This window comes from Phaethon aethereus (assembly GCF_964289735.1).
Source record: "Phaethon aethereus genome assembly, chromosome: 10".
Classification (NCBI taxonomy): domain Eukaryota; kingdom Metazoa; phylum Chordata; class Aves; order Phaethontiformes; family Phaethontidae; genus Phaethon; species Phaethon aethereus.
The window spans coordinates 8,345,154-8,373,118 of NC_138586.1; the positions used below are offsets into that span (position 1 = coordinate 8,345,154).

Below are 27,965 nucleotides of genomic sequence, written 5' to 3' on the forward strand. Positions count from 1 at the left end.
TTTTATAATGTGAAATGTAAAGACGCAACATTGACAATTTTTCTGCTTCTGCAGCTGGTGGGGCTGCTCCCCCGCCCCCCGCGTGGCCTGCGACCAGGGAGGGCACACGCGCTGGCACTGTGACTGGGGTGCTGTAGTCTAGTCAGTGGAGCTGGTGGTCATGGCTCCCTTCCTTGCATGGCAGGCTTTTCCCGTGCTTTTTTTCTGTGCCAGTCTCCTGCTGCAGCATAAGGCTTAGCGCTAACAGGAGAACAAATGTAAAAGCTGAACAAAGTCACTGGTGACATCTGTCTTCTGGGCTGAAAACGGAATTACATCTGGCCAAAATTGAAAATGGAACTTCTCTCGCTGGCAGAGAGGACAAAAAAAGTATCCAGCGTTATGAAGGTGTTTTAGGGACACGCTGGAGGCCCGTCGGGGAGGTCCTGCTGCGGCCCTGCCTGACAGAAGCGAGGTTGGGGCCGAAGAGCTCCCGGACAGGGGCAGGGGGAGGTGCCGTGTGCGGGGAGATGAAGGAAGAGTCTCTCCCCGAGCCCGTGGGACAGAAGGAGCCGTAACTCTCGGGCCGCCTCCGGGCGCGGGGACGAGGCTCTGGGGGCTGCAAGCGGCCCCTCCCCGTCCCCCGTCCTTCCTCCGACTTGCCCCTGACGGCCAGGCAGGCGGGGACCGCACAGCCCGGGAGGCGGGCGGCCGCGCAAGGCCCGACGGGAGCTGTAGTCCTGAGGCAGTGGATCTGCGCGGCCAGTCGGCCACGAGGACTACAGTTCCCAGCATTCCTCGGGGCAGGAGCGCTGCCACCCATTCCCCCCGCCGGCGGCGGCGCTTGGCAGTTGGGCTGTGTACGTGGGAGTGGGAGGCCGGGCGGCGCGGCGGGCATGGGCGGTGGCGGCGGCGAGTGAGGGGGTCGGCACGATGTGGCTGAAGCCCGAGGAGGTGCTGCTGAAAAATGCTCTCAAGCTGTGGGTGCAGGAGCGCTCCAACCAGTACTTCGTGCTGCAGAGGCGGCGGGGCTACGGCGAGGAGGGCGGAGGCGGGCTGGCAGGTACTGCCCCCCCGGGGGCCGGAGCAGGGTCTCCCCTCGGTTCGGCGGCGGGGCGGGGCCGCCTCAGGCCTGGTCCCTCGGGGGCCGGCGCAAGGGCTGGCGGGGAGGATGGCTGTTTGCCGGTCCTGGGACCTCCCGCTCCAGAGGGGCAAGGAGGAGGGGAGGCCTGGCCGAGTTTTGGAGCCCTTGACCTTCGTGGGGTTTCTCGTGTGGTTCTCTTTTTTTCCCTCTTTTTTTTTTTTTAACCCCTGTCCTTTTTCCTTGCATGAGAGAGGCATTTCAAAAGACATCCCACTGGGAAAAGGAAGGTTTGATGAAGTTTCCGGCACTCTCCGTGCGGGACGGGGCCTGTGGGTGCCCGTGGGCAGAAGAGCCGGTGGGGATGTGCATCCTGGCAGCTCTGGGGCACCTGGCTGCTCTGGGCCAGCTGCCACCCTTGGGGTGGTACGTAGAGCTGAGGTCACCGTAGCCCAACGCTTGGTACTAGCTTAACAGCCCTTTGCTCCAACGGACGGCATGGCGGATTTAGATTTGCAGCTTGTTGGAAGAGGAGACGTCAGAAGAAATGACGGATCTGTCTTGCTTTGGCAAGATGCTCATTTCCAAAACCCTTTTCCTGCATGCATCTGAAACTGCTTGAAATAAGCTCCTGGTCAGGCATTGCTGATCACTGATTTTAAAAACAAGCATATAATTTGATGGAGCTTGTGAGGAGGGGAGGGTCAGAAAGGTGACAGGGCATTGACCACCATATAATAAACTGTATTTAATGAGAACTTCAAGATATAGAGCTGAGTTTCTATTTTTAATTCTTCTCATTTGATATCATTATGCACTGCAGGGACCTCAGGTGCCACTGAGACCTCTGTTGAGGTGGTAGCTATTTGGGCTAGAACTGACTCCTTCATAGTCTGGTGGCATCTGTCATTGACCCTGTCAAGGAGAAATGCTACAGGGAAGCAGAATAAAGTTGTTCCTGGGTGGGATATGGTTCTTGGGTATTTTGCAAGAGTTGCGTCTCTCTGCTTTTTCTAAGCTCTCTCTAATTGTGTCATCATAAAGTAAACTGTATTAAACATGAGGCAGAATTGTCTTGTTGAAACATTTATTCATGCTACTGGACAAAAACACAAAGTCCAAACTTCGAACTGATGAATTTCAGGTGTAGAAATAGCCCTCCCCGCTGGAGGTGGGCATTCTCCACTGGCATCTGCACACTTGCAGGGTGCAAGGAAAGTGTAAAAAGAAAGCATTACAAAATCCCAAATTCTCTTCTAGGCATGTCATATTATTATAGATAGATAATGTTAGGCTTTGGCTTAGAACCAATGGTGATATTTTGCAAGCTTGGAAGTCTTGTGGTCATCAGGCTAGGTGGGCCACTCTGCCTTGGTATCTTTGGAAGCCAAGGAGGCTGAGTTGGTATGAAGGTTGTCTTTCTGTGTGATAAAATTCATTTAAGAACTGTGACTAGTTCTATCACTAGTGTGATAAGAACTAGAATTAGGTGTTAATTTAAAAATATCCTCATAGGCTTATAGCTGGACAGACAGCTGGAGCCTCCTAGTGCCCTTTGGTTCTTGTTGAAGGTGAGGCTTCCATCACTAGTCTTCTGTCCTTAATGGCATTTGTCAGCATGGAAAAACACTTGAATGGGGTAGTTCCTGTAATATGTTTTTTTTAAATGTGGCATTGCACATTTTATTTCTGTAGCTTTTCTCATAATGTTAGATTCATACAGATTTCATCTGTGCAAGTTATGTTTTTCACTGGACAGAAACAAAAAGAGATGTTACTGAATTAAAATTATGATTAAGAAAGATTAACAAGAAAATTCGAAAAAACGCAGTTATATTTGTGTTTGCAGGTTTGAAAGTATTCAAACCTCCTAGGTGTAAGCAAGCAGAATCTGCTATGCCTGATTTTAATTTTATATTGCTATGTGTCACTCAAGAAAGTGAGTGCTTACTTTAGAAAAAAACAATGAACAGCTATTATCTTATGAGGTCATTGCAAATGTGCCAAATAAAATCTTGTTCTCCTGAACAGCATTTTTCAGCTGGTGAGACAAGGCTAGAGGTGACTGGCAGCGTTGAGGAACTGGGGAGTTAGGAGTGGAAGAGGCAGGCAGCAGTGCAAGACTAAGTCTCGAGGGAAGAGAGGGACAACGCCTCAAGACAGGAATGGGAAGAAAGATGAGCAGTGCTGCAGGGTTTGAATAGCAGTAATGGGGACTTGCTGAGGAGGCAGTAGCAAAGGATTCCCAAGAATACAGGAGTACATCTGGTAAGACAGACTTTGAGGAGGGGAGATGTGAGTTTTGAGGAAGCAGCCAATAGCTGGAGAAGGTACAGACCAAGGAGAAAAAGACAGATGACATCAGAGACACTTACCTGAAGGAAGGCTGGGAATTTTGGTGCTGTCCTAGGTTTAGAAGGAAGGTTGCAGTGGGATTTGTTAGTATGACCCTTCTGGACTGACTGTTACAGCAGGAGTCTGTAGATGATACAGTTAGCTCTTGCAGCATAGTTCTGAGTTGGCTAGTGTGGATAAAAATGGACAGAACTGTCTTGTGCTTGTTTTGCTAGCCTTGGCCCTCTTCCTGCAGGTAAGAGCTTTACCTGTTTAGCTTTACATTTCGTTCTCTTTTCTTTCTTAGACCTCACCTAAGGATACAGATAGTGTAACCTGTTTGACTGGTTCTACATCTGATAATTCAGCATGCAGTAGACTGGCCCAAAGTATGGTGCTGTATGTCTGGCAGTATAGCTGTGTGACCATGTCCTCTGGTTGTTCTGTCTTCTGCAGAACCGCTATGGAAGAGCTACTAGGGTTTTCTAGAGTGTATTGGTAAGAATATAGTTAAGTAAAATGGCCCATGTGCTGAAGCGCAGTTGTGATGACACAAAACCTGTGTTGTGAATGCACGTGCCGTGACCAAGGTCTAGTGAGATTAAGCATGTCAGTCACAAAGATGTTGCTTTGGTTATAGTTTAGACAGAACCTTAATTAGGAGATGGGTATTCCTGGAGTAGTTATACGAATGAGTATTTGGTGTCATAAAATACCAATTTTTCACTGAAATGTCAGAAAGCAATTTATTTGTTTTCTGCTTCCATTGTTTCAATTTGCCTCTTTCTGCTTGAGAAATTCAAGTAGAATTCAACTGTGAGAGGAGGAAAACTTATCAATGAAATACATGGTTAAACTAGTCTTCCCTGCTTGTATGTGCTGTGCTTGGAAAGGCAGGGGAAAACCCTGACTCTTCAAGTCCTGGATTTCCTGCGGCAGTTATTTGCCACCCTGGATCTGCACAAGACCCCTGCTGGTATTCCTGCTTTTTAAAAGATGTAGCTTGTTGTCTGCTTGATTGCTGGCTAGATCACAGGCAGAGGAGTTTGGAGGAATGGGAGACAGAGCTAGGCTTGTATGTGTGCTCTGGGGAAATTTTCCTTATCTGGTATCTGCCAAAAGGAATAATGTTAAAGTATTATCAAGTAGTGCATGTCAATGGCAAAGACCTTTTCTCTAACAGAATTTCGAGGTGGAACAGTTTAAAAAGTACTTGGTGATCTTTGTACAAACTTAATGAATTTTATTTTGGTAGGAACTGCAGGACAAGAGAGGAAACTTGCACTGTAGCTAGTCTTGGAATGCAGCAGAGAAGATGCTTGCTTTTCAAAACTTAAAGGTTTGTGGTGTGACATCACTAAATATACACTAGTAGAATAAATGGCAGAAATCACTTGTATTTACTGGTGTTTTATCACACTGAGCTTTTGGTGTGGCTTGCTTACTGCAGGTCCTCAACTGTGATAGGAACCAAACGGAACACTTGCTGGCTAATAAAGATCTGAAATTATCTATGCTGCATATTTTTTTCAGGAGCTGTAGCCAAGATTATTTTGCAGTGCATCTCTGTTAAGAACTTATATTTGGGGATGGCAGGTAGGAAAATGACCAGCACACGCTTCCCAATTTGTGTTATACAGCTTTTTAGCTGTACAGAAGCAAAGATAAGGAGGAGCTGTGATATTTGTAATACTTTTCTCTGTACCTACCAAGGAGACTAATACTTGCCTTTTTTCAGAGTTGTGCATCTGATTTTCCCTTCTTTCAAGGATATCTTTATTGCCACAGATAGGCAAGATAGATTGCCACGCAAGGGCTTGGATACACACCTTAGTTTAATGAGTAACTGTTGTCTTACCTGAGTCATAACCACTGACCATAATGTACTTGAGTTATTGTACCTGGAGATGAAATCTTTTTTCACTGAAGGCTTAAACTAAGCTGTTTTACATCTCAATTGACTAAGAACATTTGCATCTCAGCCCATGCTCAGTATTTCATTAAGCTGAGGTTTCTTAGTCATGAGATCAAGTTCACCAGGGAAATAAAATTAAGGAAAAAAAGAGTTCTGTGCTTAATTTGAGGAAACAGGAAAAAGGGTGTTATTCACAAGTTGGCATTCATGTGTTTTAAATCAAATATACAGAGACGATGGCTTTTCATGTTTTATAAGGTATATGTTTGTATCTTAGTTTAATTAGTGAAAACTGGGGCTTCAGTCTTTTTTTTTTAAAAAAAAAACCTGAACCAAAATGCTCTGTAAAACTATTTACTGTTATGGAATTGTGCTGTCTCTGTAAATAAATATTTACTGTAGTAGGGATTTACAATTTGGGTCTCCTGCATTGTAATTTGGCAACAATTCACTCTGGTTGTGTGTTTCTCCCCCGATATTATATCCTGTGCCAGAGAAGCCTTTGTAGATGTTACATAGCATCTGCTATGTTATTCTGGTAGTTTTGGTTTCAATGGACCTTCATCTTCTGATTTTTTAAAAAGTTCTGCTGAAAAGTACAGTCCATTTAAATTGTAGTTGGGGTACTTGAATTTGTCTTTGCTTGCTTATGCAATGGATTTCAGTTTTGTAGTACACCTGTATGTTTCGCATACTATTAATTTTATTCCTTGTAGTTGTATCTAGGTTGCCTTCAAGATTTTTTTTTTTTAATTCACAATTTGTTAACAGTTTGACCTTACGGTACAAAAACAACTAAAAATAATTTAAAGTTCATTATATTTATTCTTCACAATTATACTCCTTTCAACCTAGAAATTCTAGTTGTCAGGACATAGCTGTTTAAAACCTCTCTTAAGGTTGCTTTAGGTTTTCTTTCTGTGAGGTATCCTTTGTTGGAATCTCTTTGTGTACCTCAGAATTGCATGCTGAAAGCTTAGGAGAATGCCTGGAAGTGGTTTTAGCTCCTGAGGTATGAGAGAGATCTGATCAAAATGAAGGATGTTTGCTATTGTATTGGGTTTGCGTGGCGAGGTTTTGGTAGCAGGGAGCTGCAGGGGCGGCTTCTGTGAGAAGCTGCTAGAAGCTTCCCCCGTGTCTGATAGAGCCAGTGCCAGCCGGCTCCAAGACGGACCCACCGCTGGCCAAGGCTGAGCCCATCAGTGATGGTGGCAGCACCTCTGGGAGAACAGAGTTAAAAAGGGGGAAAAAACTGTGCGATCACAACTGCAGCTGGAGAGAGGAGTGAGAATATGTGAGAGCAACAACCCTGCAGACCCCCAGGTCAGAGCAGCAGGAGGGGCAGGAGGGGCTCCAGGTGCCGGAGCAGAGGTTCCCCGGCAGCCCCTGGGGAAGCCCACGGGGAGGCCGGCTGTGCCCCTGCGGCCATGGAGCTCCACGGGGGAGCAGATCTGCACCCGTACCCAGGGAGGGCCCCACGCCGGGGCAGGGGGATGCCCGAAGGAGGCTGTGACCCTGTGGGCAGCCCGCGCTGGGGCCGGCTCCTGGCAGGGCCTGTGGCCCCGTGGGGAGAGAGAGGAGCCCCGGCTGGAGCAGGTTTGCTGGCAGGACCTGGGACCCCGAGGGGGCCAGGCTGGAGCAGCCTGTTCCTGAAGGACGGCACCCGTGGGGGGCCCAGGCTGGAGCAGCCTGTTCCTGAAGGATGGCACCCGTGGGGGACCCAGGCTGGAGCAGCCTGTTCCTGAAGGACGGCACCCGTGGGGGACCCAGGCTGGAGCAGCCTGTTCCTGAAGGACGGCACCCGTGGGGGACCCAGGCTGGAGCAGTTCATGAAGAACTGCAGCCCATGGGAAGGACCCACGCTGGAGAAGTTTGTGGAGGACTGTCTCCTGTGGGAGGGAGCCCACGCTGGAGCAGGGGAAGAGTGTGAGGAGTCCTCCCCCTGAGGAGGAAGGAGTGGCAGAGACAAGGTGTGATGAACTGACCACAGCCCCTGTGCTGCTGGCAGGGAGGAGGTAGAGAAAATCATGAGTGAAGTTGAGCCTGGGAAGAAGGGAGGGGTGGGGGGAAGTGTTTTCAGATTTGGTTTTATTTCTCATTACCCTACTCTGATTTGATTGGTAATAAATTAATTTAATTTCCAAAAGTTGATTCTGTTTTGCCTGTGATAGTAATTGCTGAGTGATGTCCCTGTTCTTATCTCGACCCATGAGCCTTTCATCATATTTTCTCTCCCCCTGTCCTGCAGAGGAGGGGAGTGGTAGAGCAGCTTGGTGGGCACTTGGTGTCCAGCCAAGGTCAACCTACCACAGTTATCTATCACAAACTTACTTGGTTTGCAGTCTTTTTTCCCCTTTGGTGCTGCTCTGATTATCCGTTGAATTGTTCAGATTGTAGAAGTGAACCGTTATTGCCAAAATGCAGCTGACTGTAGCTGCAGATTATCACTTTCTGCATTTGTTGCCACTCAGGGAAAGCTTTTACAGTATTTTCAAACAGCTCCTTTTTATGATGATGTAAATAAACTAAGAGCGAGAACTCAGCTGTACATCAGTGTCTACTTTTCAGAATCCCTAGTGTAATGGGGCTGACCAGTGTTGTGCTAATAGAACATTTCTGGTTGTAAGGAATTCTTACAGTCTTATATTAATGTCCCTTAACACTTCTAATGTAGCAAATCAGCAGGCTGTGTGATCCAGTTTTAATACGATTAATTATTGACCTCAAAGGTACTGTTATGCATTAGAGGAGAGAACAAGCTTGTGCTACCTTTGCTTCAGAACAATAGTGCTCTCTTAAAAAAAGACAACAGCATGTTTTCTTTGCTTATGATTCTTCATCAGAAAAATGGAACTCATTCTGTTTGCATTACACTAGGCCCACAAAGGATAGGAAGTAGTCAGATTGCTGGATATGATATACCTATTGAAAATAAAGAAGATTGTCAGCAGTAAAAAAGATGTCACTGAGAGCTATTCCAGGAAAAAAATGTTTTTGAGAATGTAGGTTGAAAAGGACCAAAAAAAAAGTGAATATTAGTACTCTTTTGATGTACGTGGTGACATGAATACAGAAGAACAAAGTGGTGTTGCCCCCACATGGCAAAATCCTGGGCAGTTATTTTCATGTAACATATTTGCTTTATTGCCATAAATTGGTGCAACTGAGAGCAAAATTCATTGCTGATCTGTTTTGGTGCATGTCTCTGCAGTTAATGTTGGTATTTTGTTAACCAAGTGTTTTAGAGACTTTTGGGAAGAACACATCCTTATTTCAAAGCTGTTCTGGATTCCTTGCCCTCTATTTTATTTTCTAGGGTATTTTACCTTATTTATTTACATATCTAGGGTATTTCCCAGTAGTTTTACTCAAGCAGCTATGAAACTGAAAATGTTTCATAAAACTGTAGTCTGTGTCACATCTGTGGACAAATCAATATTGACTAGTGGGACAGTTGAAGTGACTGATACTCACCTGATGCAGCTTACGACCTTCCAAGTAGATGGAAACCATTACAGCATTTTGAGGTATACTGCTTTCTAGTGCACTGCTGTACTCATTCTCTCAAGCCGAGTAGTTGCATTAACCTTATAAATGGTGAGTAATGTCCTTGTACTGTATATTGTAACAGAAAATTATATTAGGAGAATTGTGAACGAAATAATAAAACATTTGCTGAAGGAAGGCCAACTTTGAGATCAGCTCAGTGTTATGAGTCATTCAGTAAGCCAAAGCTCTTTAAACAGACATAAATGTTATCTATTCAACGTCTGACTTCAGTTGGAAACTAGAAAAAATCTTTGCTTTCCAACAGTAACTTACAATCTATGAATTGCAGACAAGACAAGATGATGTTTTTGGTTGATGTAATGTACTGGTCTTTGGGTTTGGGTTTTTTTTGTGTTTTTCATTATTATTCACTTCCATTTTTTTGAAGAGAAGGAAAAGCATTCTGCAACTGGAATAGCCACAGTAAGGTAGTCACACAGGCTGTATGCTGAAAGTGTATCCTTAGGAAAACCATGTTCTGAGGGTGATTGTCAATTCTCAATTTTGAGAAATTTTGAGAATTGAAAATTGGCTTCTCAATTTTGTCTTACTTCGCTTTCTTGTATTCTCTCACAATTGTTATTTTTCAGAATTTGAGAGGGGGTTAATGGAAAGAAGGTGGAACAAAACATACCAGAAGCCAACCTAAAAATTCTGAAATAACTTTTGAGGGATGCATTTGAAATTATCTAAATCTAATGCTTCTATGGAACATTAAAAACCTGAATCAAAAGATCATTTTCCATTAAGCATGCAAGGGTACTTAGAGGTGCTGTAAGGAATATATTAACTTTGCATATAAGCTCTCTACCCTAATAGCATTTTTTGGGGAAAGCCCTGCATCCATGATCTCAGCAGGTATGTGGAACAGACATTACAACATCTCTTTGGGTAATTGCATCTCTCATATTTTTTTGAGTAATCTTGTCCCTTATTTTGCAGTTCTTCTGTAGGAGAGTAAAAGCTCTGTGTGATTAGTTAGTTGAACTTTCCATTTATGTGGCCATGCTAGAAGGATGGCAAGCATAGGAAATACAGGAAGGAAGCATAAGATGTTGTTGCTTGTGTTTTTGTTTTTGTTGTAACAAGAAGAAGAAGGTTTATTTGTGCATCAGTATTCAAAAGCTTGTATTTTTTCTGTATGGATTTTTCTTCTTTGAGAATTCCCTGATTCTTAGGTTTGAAAGGAACTTTTGAGGTATCTGGGCTAATATTTTTGTCACTGTGCAGAAAGAATGATTTTGGCAGCCAAGATAAAAGGCATATTCATTTTCTCAGGAAATTTTTGCTCCCAGTTATGGAGAGATGAGTAGTTCTCATTAATGAAATTAGTATATTTTGATCTGAATTCTGCTTCTTCTTTGATCTTCTCCTAGCTTACTAGGAGCTAATTCAATATTTAGTGGCAGGGAGGTGATGCACCCATTATATCTTGGGTGTATAATCTATATGGGAATAATGCACTTTATGTGATATACTTACACATGTGGTGGTACAATGAAATATTAGTGTTCCATACTTTATGTAGGAGTCACCTGACAGACTGTTTATGACGAATGTCAGGCTTTTTCTAGTTGTAGTGTGGTATGAGCAGCAAAATGTTTGTATGGACAGAAAGTATGATGTTCCCCTGTAAAAACTGTGGGATTTTCATAAAAATCAGACATAATGGAATCACAGTCTCCTAAGAGCTGTTTCCTGTGATTGGAAACCAGAACAACAGTAAATGACTAAGAGGTAGTTCAGTTACTGCTTGTGCTTATTGAAGGCTGGGAACTACCATGTTACTTTTTAGGTTGTCCTCTGGTTTACCATGGCTATCGCTTCCAAGGGGCTCATCTCAAAGAATGTCTTCACTCTCATTTTGTGTTTATAATGGCTTTTACTGGATCAAAACATCATCACCTCCCAAAGAGGTTCCTCTAGGAGCACTTTTTGCTTTACTCATTTGTGATTCTTTTTTTGTCAGAGTTCACTAGTCCTTACTTGAGTAGCATTCCTGTTCACTAAGGAAGGAATCAGAAGTGAGTGTACGTTTCAAAACCTTAGTTTCACTATGCTGTATACGTTTTCTTAAACGCAACAGGTCTTCTCGTGGGAACATTAGATGCGGTGTTGGATTCTACATCGAAAGTTGCCCCATTTCGCATCCTGCATCAGACACCAGACTCTCAAGTCTACTGGTCCATTGCATGCGGTATGTACTATGATTTAGAAGCTATCTGAGTTTATAAAGTGAAAAATGAGGGTAACAAAGATGGAATCCATTTTTGGATTAATCCTCTCACATCATTATCCATTCCTGTGACCTCTGAATGGTTTAAAATTGTTTGCAAACCTGTGATTGACAGTAGTGTGTGGTTCCAGTTTTTCAGAATATACCTATGGACTCTTCGTATTACAACTTCCGATAGCCCGCTTTCTGCAGTAGTCCATCAGGTACTGAAGCCTCAGTGCTTTCTTCAAGAGTGACAGAGGCACAATCTTTTCTTCTGTAAGCTGCAAGTGTAACTTGGCACAGTTCAGGATGACTGGGATAAGTTGACCCTTGGGAGTACTAAGTGTGCTGTAGGTAGGAATAACAGGAGCTGCTTATCCAAATGTTTTTTTCTACTTTATCTTTGCTTGTGAAAATGAGCCAGGTTCCCAGTCATGGTCAGAGCTGAATTCCTCCTCGTATCTGTTGCTCTCATAGTGTAAGAATTTCTCTCTTTCTCACGTTGCGTTATTAATCAGTAAGAAATGGAAAAGAAAATTGACCTTCAGAGTGGAGTATGTGATTTTTCATAGAGCATGGTTTTTGATAGCATGTATGGGTTTATTTTGTTGTGTTTTGTTTTTTTTTTTAATTATTTATTTTAAGTTTTGCAGCTTCTCCTGAAAAGAAAGTCTTTATTCCTTTATACAGGCTGCTTAACTACTAGATGTCTAAAAAGACCTCCATTCCAAAAGCTGAGAGGACTCTTTTATTCTTTACATGTATCACTGGTTTTTCTTTTGAGGCATGGTCTTATCTTTATATTGAAATTAATTAATATTGTCATGTGGTTTATGCACCACCACAATGCAAAAAATTTACTGTTGTGGAATTAATCTATTTCTTAGGCTTATTGAAAACTCTGAAAACATCTATAATTACAGTGAAAAAGGACCATGTATTTGAGTTCATTTTCCCATGCTTTAATTTTTTTTTAATTAGTAGTGTTCTTTAAAAGAAACAAGACTCCATCTAGACTTCTCTGGGCTCTAGGCTTTCCTTTTAGTTGCCCGTGGCAAAAGATGAACCTTGCAGGAAATCTGCCATTCTGCAAACACTTACATGCATGATAATTCCACTAGTAAGTGCTATGCTGCTGTTACATTAGATTTTGCTGTTATTGCTTTATTATGAACCTTCCTTGCTTACCTTAAATTAAAAATTGTGCCTCTTGCTGTCTTTTCTACACAGTTAGCTACTTTCAACATACAAATTTGTTCTTTTAGATGTTTAGTTAATAATTTACACGTTTCATGCTGTAATGCTAATCTGCTTCTGTTCATGTTCTGCAAGGACTTCTCTGAAGGGCAGTAGTCAGTGAGAGAGCTGTTTAGTAACAGTTTAGTGTAATTCATTACATGTGACTAAAAGGACGGCCTTATAAAGTTGATAGAATTTGAACAGTTTGTGAATTGGCAGTAAATAAAATTTTAGGACAACTTCTTAAGAAGTCAGAAATGCTGTTGACAGGCTATCAAAAAGGTACTTTGAAAAATCTGTTGAAAATATACTCTGGGGAATTCTAATGCCATCAGGGCAGCCCTTGGGAAAATACAAAGGGTAATCTTCACCTTAGGACTGAATTTATATAAATTCGGTGCTGCATAAGTATACTTTACAACAAAAGGCTACATTATGTAGTAGTTGTACTTTGTGTTAGAAAACAGATTGTTCCTTCTGCGAAGTGAAGAAATTGAAGAGACTACATTTTGTTCCTGCTATTGCATATTAAGGATCTGAAACAGTGCCCCTAAATCATTTAAATATTTATTAAAAAGTTTCATCTTTCACTGTGTCACATCTGTGCCTCTGATTCACACTGTGACTCAAATAATTGGTCTACATGTGTAGTCTGAGAAAAATAATTAGTTTGTGATTTAATTGCTATGTTAATTACTCTTCATATAATTTTTTAAAGTGTTGTTGCAAATCCACCCTGTGTGGTGCAGTCTAACTATTTAACCGTATTTAGAACAATTTCTATTCACTCCCAAGGCAACTTTAATTCAGTGGAGTCCATGGAAAATTGTTTAACTAGTCTTTACAAAGTAAGCTGAGAAAAAAGAAATTGTTAAAGGTGTGTTCTTGCTTGGGGGTATAGATAGTATGTGATTGCACTGACTGATTTTATTGTGAGCATTCCTGTGGAAAATGAAACTGCCAATTGATTTATATTCTAGAATCCCTTTATTCAAAACTGTAAATTCTTTCCCTCTCTTTCCCTCTCTCCGTCTCTCCCCATCTGATGGGGAACCACTATCTTTAAAGAACTGACTCGGTATTGAATTTGCTGGACCTCTACTGTTGTTTCACTAGTATCATGTCTGCTTATTACCTATTCCCACTTGCATAAATTTGTAATTGAGTATATAAAAAGAATAAAATTATTTATCATAAGCATTTTGAAGTTGGCCTGCCACATTTCTCTAATTATAAAAGTAGCTAGTGGCTAAGAGCGTTCCTTTCTATTTAATGTAAACCGGTAATCTAAATGCATTTCTGGAAGTTCAGGTGAGATAGGTTTTTCTTTGCTATAAAGTTGCAGTGACATTCACCATATAAAGGTGATAGCTCTCTGAAACCTAGATTAAAAAGCAGGGTAAAGTAAATAAAGTAACAAAGCTGGCTTCTCTCTATGGTGTTTGAAAATGCAGTATTTATATTTTTGGAACATTGAATTTTACCTTGGCCCTATGGTTTCTACATTCCTTATGGTTACTGATAACAGTTTTTTTTAAATTACTCCTCCTCTTGCACATATGTAATGGAAGAAAAGAAAGCAGTCCTTATTCTCATGTGTTTGAGTCCCAGAGGGTCCAGAGGACCACCCTTGGTGGTGCCAAACGTTGTTTCAAGGATCATTCAGCTTGTATGAATCCGTGAGCCATTTTTTCCTTCATCAGGAGTTAGTTCCGGTATATGTTTTCCATATGGGGTGCAGCTGTGCTTCTGTCCTCTTGTAGAAGCCTGCAATTGCATGAAAACAATGTGTTGTTTGGAATTACAGCATAAGCAGGACTTTATTATAGGTAGAATGACATTGTTTCCTGAATGATGGTTGCCTAAGCTTTAGCGTGGTTGGAAATATAGTTAAAATGTAACTTGACAGAGAATGAGGTAAAACCATGACTTATACTGAGCACAAGTAAGTAGCAATTGATTGTTGTAAGCAGCATGAATGGTTGTTTGAAGAATTCAAAGAGAAACCTTTGCTACCTCCCTGGTCACGGTGATATATGCTTTACGTCCTTACAGTTGTTAGAAGGGATTGTGTATGGCAGGTCTAAATCTTGGAGTTCTACTCTGGAAACTGTTGTGGGCCAGTGATCAAAGCTGAGGATATCAAAGGCCCAGATTTCATTTTCTGCTTAGTCTCATGAATTTGATCTCACATTTCCCACTGTCTACGCTATTAGACTGGGAGTGTTCTAGCAATGCTCTGGCATCGGCATTGCGGGGAGGTACTACTGAGCTGAAGGAACTGTCAGTCCAAGTCAGCGTTCAGCACTGAGCCACACAATGGTGACAAAGCTGAACTGCTTCTGGATGTAAAGGCTAGGAATATAGCTGCATAAAGGGCTTGAAAGATAAAACCACAGCGGTACACCTTTTTAATGTACACCAAATACATTTTTAGCGTACACAAGAGTTGGACAATATATTTGAGACTTGTGATTTGGACTTGTATATCTAAATTACTCTGTGAACTGAGAATTTGCTAAGTATTCTCTTGATTAATATTTTTAGTGAAATTATTAAAGTGTGTTCTAATTTAAGTAATACTAACTTCCTCTTTCAATCAGGATCCAGCAGAGCAGAAATAACAGAACATTGGGACTGGTTGGAACGCAATGTTATGAAGACTTTATCAGTATTTGATTCAAATGAAGATATTACCAGCTTTGTCCAGGGAAAGATAAGAGTAAGTAACAGGCACATGACATAATTAGGAAAGGCTAAGTATTTTTTTCCCCTAAATGTACACAAATAATGTGTCCTCTTTAGAATATCAAAGGACAGCATTGTAATACCACATGCTTCTGACTGAGTAGTATGTGGCTGTTAACTTCAGCACACTCCATTGGTCCTGTTTATGTGCCCCACAGTTAAGTAAGGTTGTTTGACATAAACTCTTCTTGTTAAATGATACACCAGATACCTTTAGATAGTGGTCTAAAACTGTTACTAAATTATTTCACAATAATTTTAGTAATGCCTTGGAAGTATATGGTATATTTTTGTGAAGGTGCAACAGTGCACTTTATATATATGCTAAATATTTAGCCCAGGAGTTCTTGTGATTAAGTGAGGAAAATACATCTATTTTGGAAGAGGAGACCTGGGAATGTGTGTCTTGTCTAAGTTGTGTGGGAAACTTGGTGGATGAGTCTGAAATAGCATGTTTGATTTGTGACCTATGTTTTGATCCTCACACCATTCTTCTTGTTCTAAAACATACTGTGCTGTTGGAGGAATGCTACACTGTATGTATGCAGGTGCATACATATATATGACACCCACTCATATGGATGCATATATAAAGTAACTGGTCTTTTCTTTTAGGGTTTGATTGCTGAAGAGGGAAAAGGTTCTTTTGTGAAGGAAGAAGATCCTGAAAAGTTTCGTGAAGGTCTTATGAAGTTTGAAAAGTGTTTCGGATTACCAGAGCAGGAGAAGTTGGTTACATATTACTCATGCAGTTATTGGAAGGGCAGAGTGCCCTGTCAAGGATGGCTTTATCTTAGTACCAACTTCCTTAGCTTTTACTCATTTTTGCTAGGAGCAGAAAGTAAGTAAGCTTCTATACTAAGCGTAGTCCCTTCACATGTTACTGTTTATCTTTCAGATTTGGAAGAATTCTTCTTGTGTCCTAAGGGAACTATTTTGCCATGTAAGCAAATGTCAACACAGAACAGCAAAAAATGCAAACGTAAAATACCTTATGGAAGTGAATACATTTGTGTAGCTTACTACACAATGTCCATTAGTTTTCTTCCTCTATATAAGCTTCAGAGCGAAGGCAGATCTGTTGTAGTTGGCTGTAACTAAAGGTTGTCCGTCATCTTTAGTTCATGCTGCATATTAATTTAGTCTGTGAGGATTACAGTTACTTCTTCACACACAGACTTAGTATTTCACAAGGGTGCACTACACACTGATGATAATTGCACATATTTTTTTTTCCCCTGTTTGAGATGCTCAGATAAATGCCTCTAATAGTGTGAGCTATAACTGTATTTACATGAAAATTAGAAAGCGTAAAGAACGTTGGATCCTTTCTAAGCTAATTTTCATTTGTATTGGGAACTGTCATAGCTAATGGGCACGGTTCCTCTAAATGCCCATACTTGTTTGATTTACTCTAAGAAGCCCTATTGGTAAACTGTTAAAGTGAGGTATCTTATATGATGGTGTTTGTTTGCAATTTGCAGTTTGACGTGAGAGCGAGGAAAAGGTGATGTAAGCTTGTATTTTCATACATGGTGTGTCTTTAATGTTTTTCTTTCTATAAAATTCTTTCTAATGGAATTATTTTATAGGAATTGCGAAGAGCGTATTTTTTGTGCTTGTGAGTTTGTAGCCTTTTTCAAATGTGCTATCATTTAACTATATTGCTTAATTATATTTTATTATTGCTATCGACTAGTACTTTTCTTTTTTTAATACGAGGGTAGCAGCTAATGAGAAGTTACTCACATCTGCTTATATTTGTATTTTCAGTAAAACTTATTATCTCCTGGGATGAAATATCAAAACTTGAGAAGACTTCCAATGTGATTCTGACAGAGAGCATTCATGTGTGCTCCCGTGGGGAAGATCATTATTTTTCCATGTTTTTGCACATTAGTGAAACATTCCTTCTCATGGAGCAGCTGGCAAACTATGCTGTTAGGAGACTTTTTGACAAGGAGACATTTGAAAATGACCTAGTCCTTCATGATCCCCTGCAGATCACCAAGAGGTAATATGCTAGAGTCTACCTGCTGTGGGCCCACTACTTTTTAGACAAAGGGGAAGAGAATCCTTGTCTCAAGGAGATATGTAAATGTCAGCAAAGCTGGTGTTCTCTTAAACAAGTGGTTCATTAAAATTTGGGATCAAAGCAATGTGAGACATTGTAATTTATTGTTACTTTGCAGTATCAAAAGTCCATGTGAAGGCGTGAAGTGATCAAACTTTCAGAGCTTGTCTTCCACTATAGGGTTTATAGTAGTTGGTTTTTTTTAAAAAGCATTCTAGCATTTCGGATTAGAAAATGAAGAACGAAGCTGCAAAGTCTGCAAAGAGACCTGATGAAGAAGAAGAAGGTGGAGAATAAATAATTTCATAAACATGCATAAATAATAACTGCATGGCTTTTCTGCCACTGGACATGGATGCTAAGATCAATGAGTTGCAGATGGGTGCATGGCTTTGCTTATTTACGGCAGTATTTTAGGCAGTGGGAAAGATGTGTAGGCAAGTAACCTGATGGTTAGGGTCCTTCCTTCTCAAGGAAGGTGTATGATTACTCCTTGTAGTAATTTTATGGTTTCTTTTCAGTTCTGGTTTCTGTTGAAGCAAATTTTGCCTTTTCCTCAGAGCACTGCCCAAATTCTCAGTCAAATGTTCAGGTTTTGATCTGTGGACCACAGCTATTTACTGTGAAAAGTAACCAGGAAAAGCAAGTCAGTTGTTTGTTAGGTAATTGAAATTCACATAAAGGGACTAAATCTTTGTTGGGAAATGTCACCTACCTGCAGATCAGAAATTATGATAAAGCATTTTTCTAATAATTGTTCCTACTTAAAGCTCCATGCACCTATGATTCAAGAAAGAAAAAGCTATTTAGTTTTATAGTACACTGATGATAAAACCTATTTTAGGTTGTATTTCCTGGGTAATTGATACCTCAGTTTGGTAGTAATGCTGGAGAGGGATGTTGCTCTACAACCAAAACATTGTTTCTGGCTGCAGTTACCTGTGAAGAATTAGCCCATGGCATGTGTTTTTTGACTAATTAACCCTCTGTCAAGCCAAAACTTGTTTTAGGTTTAAATGGATTATTCTGATGGGTGGAGAAACAGAGCGCATGAGGCTATTAGTATGTTTTTCTGCACTACCTACAGGCCTGATTCAGCAAAGTGCTTTACTGTGTAGAACATGCTTGAATCTATTCCTGTTTAGTGAAGTATTTAAGTATTTTGTTAAGTGAGTGCATGTAGTTAGATGTGGTCCTGCCCTTTGTTGCCTCTTCAGGCAAAACATTGAACGCTCCAGATCGACCCCATGGATTATGGGAGAGCGTGATGTTTTACTGTCTTTTCCCAAGGTATTTTTAACTTTTGTATTTGTAAAGACATTTTAAACTTACCTAATTTTTTTTTCTCTCTCCTCCCCTGTTTTTTCTTTTGGTTTTAATCTAGAGGCCTGGAGAGCCGTGCCCACAGTCAGCAGTTTAGCGCATTCTTCAGGCTACCCAAAGAAGAGACCTTGAAGGAAGTTCATGAGTGCTTTTTATGGGTTCCTTTCAGTCATTACAACACCCACGGGAAAATGTGCATTTCGGAAAACTACATCTGCTTTGCTAGCCAGGATGGCAGCCTGTGCAGTGTAATCATTCCATTAAGAGAGGTAATGCAAACTCCAGAGCCAGTTATACCAGAAGTTTTGCACTTGTGTAGTTTAATGCCATTTTAGCAGATTTTCATTAGAATCTGCTTACTTTACATGATGTCGTAGATTTCCCCCACCTTGGATACTGCATGTAGGAATTCTATTTGTAGGTTTATAGAACTGCTTTCATGTTTCAGCTTTGTTCCCTGTATCCCTTTTCCCTTTTCTGTTCTGTTCCCAGATTTCTATGCCTGGGAACAGAATCCAAATTTTTTGATACTTTTTTTAAAATGAAAAAGCTTATGCTTAATGCTTGAAGTTAGGTTAATGAGAGATCCTCAAGACAAAAAGTAAAGAATTGGAAGGGGTAGAGGATCTTGAAGATTAGTAATTGCTCTGCCGTGTTTCTTTCTTAGCTCAGTAGTGCAATTCTTTTTGCAGCAGTTGAGCAGTGCTGTCTGTTGAAAAAATCTGTAGGAAAATCCATCGGCAGTTGTCAGTGATCAAGTATCAAAGCCATTACAGCTGATAGTCTCAACAGACTGCATAAGAAACACATTGTAAAGGACACAGCGTTCATATTTCTATAGAGTACTATAGCTAGATTGTGGAATAACTTCTGGAAAAAAAAACCAAACCCTTCTCCATCCCTCTCTTGACTTCATGGGATCTGGGACATTCTCACATTTTAGTCTTCTAGTGTTAAAAACTTTTCATTAGCACCCAGACGTATTTTACAATAGGCTAAAAATTAACCAGGTTCTGTAATTGCTGTGTGTACATACTGCCTGACATAAGACACCTGACATGGGGGGTGAGCTGAGCTAATTTCCCCACCCAGATAAAGCAATTTATTTGATTGTCTTTAAGTAGTCCTGCAAACAATAAAGACCTCCATAACCGGTGAAAAACAAGAAGAGGCTGTGTGAAAGGAACTGACTCTAAATTTATTCTTGTGGATTGTCAGGCCCACAGTATTTGTTCTGCAGTACTGCAGAGTTACTTTATTTCGGTTGGTCTTTCTTTACCTATAACAATGTAAAAGCATCAGCAATGGCAGTCAGTCTAGGTATTCATGATTGCCTTACTTGTACTTATTAAAGTGTATTAAATGCTGTAATCTGTAACTGTTCCATCATGGCAATTAAAATCAGCTCCAGCTGTCATGTGTTATGACAGCTGTCTTTGAAGGGTATTCTCAGTGGAAATTCATTCTTGTGAAAAGTGCTTCATTTGATTACTTGCAAAAGCCATGTTTTGTCTGCTTTTGGATGGTAAGAAAAAGAGTAACAGCTTCAGCAGGTAGAAGGAGGCAAGATTTTCAGATAAGCTCAGCACTCAAAGCTGGGAAAACCTTTTCAAAGATTTTTGGTACTCTGAAAATCTATCACATAATATGTATTACCTTGTGCTCCAGACCCATGAGCTTTCAAAGTAGTGAGTTTGTTACTTACGTTACTAATTCTGCTTGTGTGGTGCTTCATACTACTGTTTCACATACACAGGTTTTCTCTTTTAGAAGTAGACTGGTAAAATTTCTTGCTTAATTTATGTATCCTTGCTGCTGTAGGTCACAGGGGTGGATAAGGCAGATCCAGCCAACAGAGGAGTCAGCATTAGCACCAAAGGAAAAACAGCTTTTCGTTTCACAGAGGTTAGAGATTTCGAACAGCTTGTCGCAAAGCTCAGAATGAAATGCAATGCGACTTCAAGTCCACAACACACCATAAGTACAGAGGTAACTGCTCTGCTAATTCTAATTTCTTAGTACTTGTTCCTAGGAATAAGATTGTGTAGTCTTACTAAGAGTCCACGGGTGGTCAGTGTTTTGCTGTGTAATGTGATACATTTGTATTTAAGTCTGAATCTAGACACAGAATGGGTAACAATGTCTGCTATACCTCTAGATTTCAAGTTGTCTAAATATATTTTTTTTCTCTTTAAAAATCATGTTCCTATCTCTTGCCTTGAGACACTTCACATTAGAATAGAAGTCCACCAGTCTGTTGTAAAATCATGTGTAGCTATGTCGGTTTTTGCCAGCTGACTATTTGACTCCTGAAGTTGGAGGAATGATTGTAACGTTGTTTCTAGATGTGAAAGAAATCTGTATGAGTAGTTTCATTAATAAGAAACAAGAGAGCAATGACAGAACATCCCCAACAAGCATTACTTACTATAGTTGTTATATCTCTTCCCTGAAGATTTTCCCCTGAAAAAAAATTAAATAGAACAGCTGGAGTAACCTCTAAAGTGACAGTTGTAAGAGTGGAGAAGCGTACAAATAAATACCTTTTGGTAGAAAATAATCAGCGTATCAGCTAAATCTTCACCTTGAGATTTTGATTCTTAAGGATTAAAAGGCAAAAATGAGTAATAAAAGCAAGATAGTTTGATATCAGCAGAAATGCTCAGCTGATAATGGTATAGGACAGCCCTGGGAGATGAGTGCTAAGGTCTGGTGCTGAGGGGCATTCCCTTTTAGATTGGGTTATAGCTGCGTTATTTTGACATACTGTGCTAAGTCATGTGCCTCTGGTTTTCAGGTGTGGAAAAATAAATAACTCTCTGGCCATATGAAAGAGAATGTGTTAAACAATGGTGCTACTGTGAATGCATTCTGTTTTGGGTTCTCTTACTTTCTTTTCCATCAGGTTTTGAAAAACAATCCAGGTTCTAATGCTGGTTTTTAAATGCTCTCAGCATTTCTGTATAGTTCAGTATATGGCTCCATAATGCTTTTCTTTTGACTTCAGTGGTGATGGATGGTCAGATCTCCCTATCTATTGCAGTTCTCATTATGAATATTTTTCCTTTCATAATTAAGTTTTTGACTGTAGAGATGGATTTTTTTTCCAAGTGCAGCCTCCTGAAAGCCCAGCTGTACAGAGCAGGGATTGCTGTTTTTCATTTATTTTGGAAGTCTGTATCTGGTACCTGTAACTTAATATAATTAACAATGATGGTCTAGAAACAAAACGGTTTCTGGTAGCAATGCTGCTCCTTGAAAGATTGTTTGGCATTTATAACTACCACTGTTAATTTTTTTTTTTTCAAGGTTGCAGCTAGTTCTGCCTCTGACAGCCCAAAGGATTTTGATGGGGGACCGTCAAAGATGGGTCAGAGAGATAACAGCAAAACTGTCAGTACAGAAGCTCTAATGACCGTCTACCATCCTCAGGATGCTGAGAATCTAGACTCTAAAATGGTAAGGGATAAAATGGCCAACAGTTTTTGGAATCTAACTGGAAAGGACTGAAGTATATTCAAAATGTATTCAAGCAAGGCTGCTGATTTCCTTTGGGGCTTTGCCAGTCTTCTTTCATTTGCATTTTCTCTATTTGGAGTCCACAGGGTGATTCTTCATGACTCCATTAAATTTTCTGGCATCTTGTTTAATAATGATGTGCCTTATCTTCATGAAGCTAATTCATCCTGCTTTTCTACCCCTAAGGAACAGCTGGCTGTTTGTTTTGTGATAGTGAGCATGTTTCATATCTATCTGAATTGTCAAGATACAAAGTCACTACAAACTCTTTGGGAGCAAGGAGAATGTTATCAAGGAATTGACTTAATTTCTTCCTTGCTTCATTCTTTTGCACTTCTTCTAACAAAGTTATGGTCTGGAGAATGTTTCTTTAATTGTTTTTGCATTAGGACATCATATTTTTGCTTCTCCATAGTGTGTGCAAGAAGACAGAAATGTTTTGTTTTAAAATTAAGTCTTTCAGCAGAACTGGGTAAATTAAGATATGGAATTTTTGATATTAGAAATATCAGAAAATAAACACATTTTGGGTAGGAGAAAAGGGAATCCATATTTTTAAGTTCTGCTTTTTATAGTATGTTGAACAAAAGTGGACAAAAACTGCTTTTCCTTTCAGCAGCTTTAATTGCCTTAACAATGTAAAATCTTGCTTCTGCATGCACAGAAAATAGAGTGGCAATGCTCACCCTGTCTCAGCCTTGGAGCCTTACATGGGTTGGAGCACTTGATCATCAGTTGCTTTGCTTCAGAGAAATTGAATTACGGTTTAGGTGCATAATCAATAGTTTATTAGTAACCTTGTGCTTTCCAAAGGATCTATTTCACTGTTTCTACTATCTCTGCCTCCTCCTGTTCTGCAGGTGAAACGCCTGTAACATCACTTTTGTCTGAATAGGGAATTTTTGCCAGTTTTCCATTTTGTGAAGCAGGTTTTACTTAACATGGCTGGCCCTACTGAAGTTCAGATGCATACATTGTTATCTTCTATGCTGACAGAAATTGCTAGTTTGTAAAAACATTGTGTCTGGCTGATAAATATTTGATAAAATGTAAAATTTTGGCATAAGGGCATAAATGTTTTCGGCTATTAGTTCCCCTCCTTAATCCAACTAGACGTCATTCTCCTGCAAATTTTCCTATTGATTCGCTCCTAGTCGGAGCACATGTAAATAAATTGAGGAAAGATTGAGAAACTGTGGGAGAATAATGACAGTGGTGTCATGCCACCTTTCTGTGTCCTTTCCACCATTTATAGCCATTCTGTCCCAAATCTGTCAACGAATATAATGCAACAAAGCATGATGAATCAAAAAAAGGAAGCAACCTGTTTTGCTTGTTGAGTTTCTGTGGGATATTATTTCATCTGTAACAGTTAGTATATTTTTATTGCTGTTAGCAAAGAGGAGTTCATTGACATGTTGAAATCAAAATATGTTAATTTATCAGAGTAATTAAGCAGGTATCTGTGACAGTGAGTTGGCTTTGCCAATAATCCCTTGCTTGATTTCATTGCACCATCATGGCCAAACACTTTTTCACATAGTTTGTTTGTTAGAGCTCTCAAATTAGCACAGAGAAACCTGCCACCACAAATAAGCAATCTGAACCTTCTCTTCACCCTATTTTTCCTGGTTGTCTTCTCTATTGCTTTCATTCAATTCCATCTTTTTTTTTCTTCTATTGATTTACGCTTTACCAAGAAAATGTTACGCTGTTTATCACAAAGCAGCAATAAAAAATGGGATATTTTAAAATTGGCCCAAGTTATGATAAGCAGATTTGTTTGTATGTATTTATCATACAAACACATATCTATAGATTTACATGGAAATAGCTGAAAAAGAATCTTGCAAGAGGAAGTCTTAATGTGCCTCTGATTTTTTGCCATAGGAATTATATCAAATGTTGAATTTTCTTATCCATTGTGCTGGCAATGCATTTTTGGAATGCCTAGAACTATGGAGACCTGTGATGGTAGAATTTTTCTGCACAGTTGCACCTCACAGTGGTTAGCTGTCTTACTGCTTTATTACTATTCATTTACTCTCTTTAAGTCCCTAGTACTTCATGGTCCTTTGATAATACCGGAGTTTTTGCTGATGTGGTGTCAAAGTTGCAAATGGTTCAATCTAGAGGTAACAAATAGGGATGTCTACCTATTGATTTAAAAGAAAAAAAGTTTAGCAGAATAGTGAACAATAAAACGTAACAAATAGATGATGATGACTTCATTTAAAATGAAAATCCAGCTTGCATACAATTATTGCTGTTTACGGGTTGGAATCAGTCTCAAGTGAGAAGTAAGGAAAAAGTTGAACTTCGGAGTTGGTTGAAAAATGTGAAAGGGAGTGATTGTTCGCTCTCTTAATACAGCGAGAAGGGGACTTCCAGTGAAGTTAGAAGGTGACAGGTTTGTCTGGGTTCAGAAAGCAATTTGCAGGGAAAAATCTGCTGCATGTTGTATTCAGAGAGATTGCTTCTGCTGAGGAGGTCACTGTGCTTTTATTTGCTGGAAGACGGAGGAGGATTTTGCAGATGTTTTCTTGACCCTAGAGTCCTGTGGCACTTGCTGTTGGTTTCTGTCAGATGGGATACTGAATTAGATTTACCTTTTGTCTGATCTGGTACAGACATTGTTGTAATAATACAGTTTAAAGAATAGTAGGTCATGTAGGAGATTGCATTGTATGCCAAACTTATACTGTGCAGAGGTTAGATTTTGCTCTGATGTGCATCAGCATTCATTCCACATATCAATATGGATGCCAGTGCTGCCATTTCCAGTTTATATGAATATAACTGAGAGAAAAATTTCACTCTGCTCTCTGAAACGTGAGGAAAGTCTTCCAGTATACTAAATGCTTGTTGTCTTCTGCCTTTCATAGCTGAAAGAAAAAATGAAAGAACAGTCCTGGAACATCCTCTTTATTGAACGTGGCCATGGTGTCAGTATGTTTCGAACAAAGAAGACTCGAGACCTAGTTGTAAGGGGGATCCCGGAGGCATTAAGAGGAGAGCTCTGGCTGCTCTTCTCAGGTATTGCATAGCAAGTATAATAGATTCATTTTGTGGACTCTACTGTGTGGATGTTCTAGTTACTGACTGAACGTAGTCTGGCAAAAAATGCTCTTACCTCTGGCAATTTATCCAAATCTTTTTGAAGAAAGACACTTCAAAATGATGAACAGGGTAATTTTGTCAATTTGTTTTGCATTGATTCAAACTAAACCTGCTTCTTGTACAACAAACTCAATTGAAAAATAACAATAAGAATACATGTTGTTTCAGGGGATAATTAGTTTCAGCAAAGCCTTTCTTACTTGCTAAAAAGAAAAGCATATTTGTGGGCTTGTGTTTCAATTGTTTTGACTTGAGCTTTCTGAGAGGATAGTGTTACCAGACACACACACACACACACACACACAAAATGTTTTCCTGGCAGAGGATTTGGCCCCAGTTATCGATTGGCTGCTTTTTGTTGTATGCTGTTGCTTGGTTTAAAGTGACATGTACAGAAATTGTGGACTTTCTAACACATATGGGATCTCTTGCCACAGCTCTGAATGTGCTTTTGTGGCTTTCTTCTGTAGAACACACCTGTGTCAGGGCACTTAACTTGAGGAAATGGAGGCCCAGGGAATTAAGACACTGCTTTACAACACCTCTGTGCACTTTCTGTTCTCGTTCACTGAAACACTTAGAAAAGCAGCAGCCACTGACTTGATCAGGGTCATGCTTCTGTTACCAGACAAATACCTCTGTCTTGGAAGGTCTTGACATAACAGTTATGTAAGTAATTAGGTAAATATCAGTCCTTTGCCTAGTTTTTCTAAGCTGTTCCCAGCTGTACAAATGGAAAGGTATTGTGTTTGCTAGAAAACCTGGGCAAAATTGTAGGTGAAAGGAAGCTTCCCCCGTGCCATCCCCCCCAATAAAACAAAAAAGTCAAAATCAACTTTGTGCTGGGAAGTGACTTAGATTTCTTCCAAGCCTTATTTTATTTCATTTTTTTTTGTTTTCATTTCAGAGTAATTCCATTAATTTCAGTAGAATTACTCTGATACATTTACTGCAGTAACATCTGGAGATTCATGAGGTATCTTAGTAGTCACCAAAAATTTTTATACAAATTGCAGACAATCATGTACTTCACCGTTGTCCTGTAATACTGTGCAATACAATGTATTGGCAGGTGCTGTAAATGATATGGCATCCAACCCTGGGTATTACACTGAGCTGGTGGAAAAGTCCTTAGGAACATGCACTTTAGCTACTGATGAAATTGAACGAGATTTACGTCGCTCCTTACCTGAGCATCCTGCTTTTCAAAATGACACAGGAATTTCTGCACTCAGGAGAGTTCTTACAGCTTATGCATACAGGAATCCCCAAATTGGATATTGTCAGGTACAGCAGTTTTGAGACTCTTTGTGTTGGTTCTCTAAATATTAGCTCACGATGGCAAGTATAAGTGGCACCTCATAAAATAAATCACATAAGTGTGTAATGGTTTCTTGCTCGGTGGTTCACTTTGTTTATTTGATCCCAGTATGTAACATGAGTTTTTACGTTGTACTCGAATTTGTTGATAAATGCTGTCATGGCCACTTCCTATATACCTTTGCATTCTTACTAGACTTTTAGCACTTTAAAATATTTTTATGCAGTTTAAATACTACGCTCTGTATTTAATAATATAGAGATAAAAGTCTTATACTGGGTATGGCTGTAGGTTATCCTAGCACTCTAAAAACATGCTGTAAAGTGCTTTCCGAAATGTAAATTTTAACAAATGACAACAGTTGTGTTTTCACCATCTTTCGTTGTAAATGCTTCCTTTCCTGTTTAAATGTTACAGGCAATGAATATTTTGACATCAGTACTTCTCCTGTATGCTAAAGAGGAGGAAGCATTCTGGCTTTTGGTTGCTGTGTGTGAAAGGATGCTACCCGATTATTTCAATCGTCGGATCATTGGTAACATCCGTCTGTCTTTTTAGCTATCTAGAACTGAATGTAAATGATTATTCATTAAGAACAAATGTGAGGAATGAGCTGAAGGCTGAACAGTGGAGAGAGACTGTTGCATTTGGTTCAGTATTGTGAAATAAAAATGGAAGTTACAGAGAACATCCCAAGACTCCTCCTTAAGCAGCAATGGATATGATTTTCAGATATTGTCATTACTCTAGGCATAACTACTCATGGAGTAGTCAATTAGACTATTATACTGTTCTTTTGGAATTATAACTGCAATTCATACTATTTATTTGAAACTTAGTCAGCTTAAAAAAAGGAAAAATAGTTACTTCAGGTCCAGACTTAGTCTTTGATCTCATACTCAGTACTTGCAGGTATATATGCTAGAAGGAAAATCCTATGTGAAGCTTCTCCCTAACTGCAGAGAGCGTGTATCCGCTGTCAGGAGAATCACTGGAAGTAGCACCACAGAAGTGCTTTATGGCATGCAGCAAGGCTCTGGACCCATGCACAGAGTGCATAGCTTCCAGCGTAGGGGATGAAGCCAATGGTTCCGTGCAGCTAGGCCTGCGTTTGCTTTTACAACAAAGTTGCATGAGAACAGGAACTTTATTTCTGGCCGGTGCTCTGAGAAAAGTATGCTTCTCTGTATTAAGATTTGGGTGGTGGTTTTGTTATCCTTTCCCTGCAGGTGCCTTGGTAGATCAGGCAGTGTTTGAGGAGCTCATCAGAGTTCATCTGCCTCAGTTGACAGACCACATGACGGACATGACTTTTTTCTCCTCGGTCTCTCTCTCCTGGTTCCTTACCCTTTTTATCAGCGTGCTGCCTATTGAAAGTGCAGTCAATGTGGTGGACTGTTTCTTCTATGATGGAATAAAGGCAATCTTGCAGCTGGGTCTCGCAGTGCTGGAATACAACATGGAGAAGTTGCTGACTTGTAAGGATGATGCAGAAGCAGTCACTGTTCTCAACAGGTATAAGTGTAACTGTTATTCTTAGGGGCT

The 27,965-nt window shown here is 40.1% G+C and overlaps 1 protein-coding gene across 2 annotated transcripts in view; it reads left to right on the forward strand.

Moving 5' to 3' along the window:
- Positions 1-737: 737 nt before the first annotated feature.
- TBC1D8B (TBC1 domain family member 8B) overlaps positions 738-27,965 on the forward strand; it is a gene marked incomplete at its 3' end in the record, with an annotated part of 37,664 nt that continues 10,436 nt past the window's right edge. For both annotated transcript variants that reach the window (XM_082003973.1, XM_082003974.1), the window contains exons 1-12: positions 738-1,042; positions 10,945-11,055; positions 14,919-15,037; positions 15,679-15,904; positions 16,837-17,077; positions 18,522-18,729; positions 20,282-20,449; positions 21,770-21,919; positions 24,865-25,015; positions 26,172-26,386; positions 26,838-26,955; positions 27,650-27,935. In XM_082003973.1, the coding sequence (XP_081860099.1) occupies positions 913-1,042; positions 10,945-11,055; positions 14,919-15,037; positions 15,679-15,904; positions 16,837-17,077; positions 18,522-18,729; positions 20,282-20,449; positions 21,770-21,919; positions 24,865-25,015; positions 26,172-26,386; positions 26,838-26,955; positions 27,650-27,935 (2,123 nt within the window). In that variant the 5' untranslated portion in view covers positions 738-912. The remainder of the gene's footprint in view (positions 1,043-10,944; positions 11,056-14,918; positions 15,038-15,678; positions 15,905-16,836; positions 17,078-18,521; positions 18,730-20,281; positions 20,450-21,769; positions 21,920-24,864; positions 25,016-26,171; positions 26,387-26,837; positions 26,956-27,649; positions 27,936-27,965) is intronic.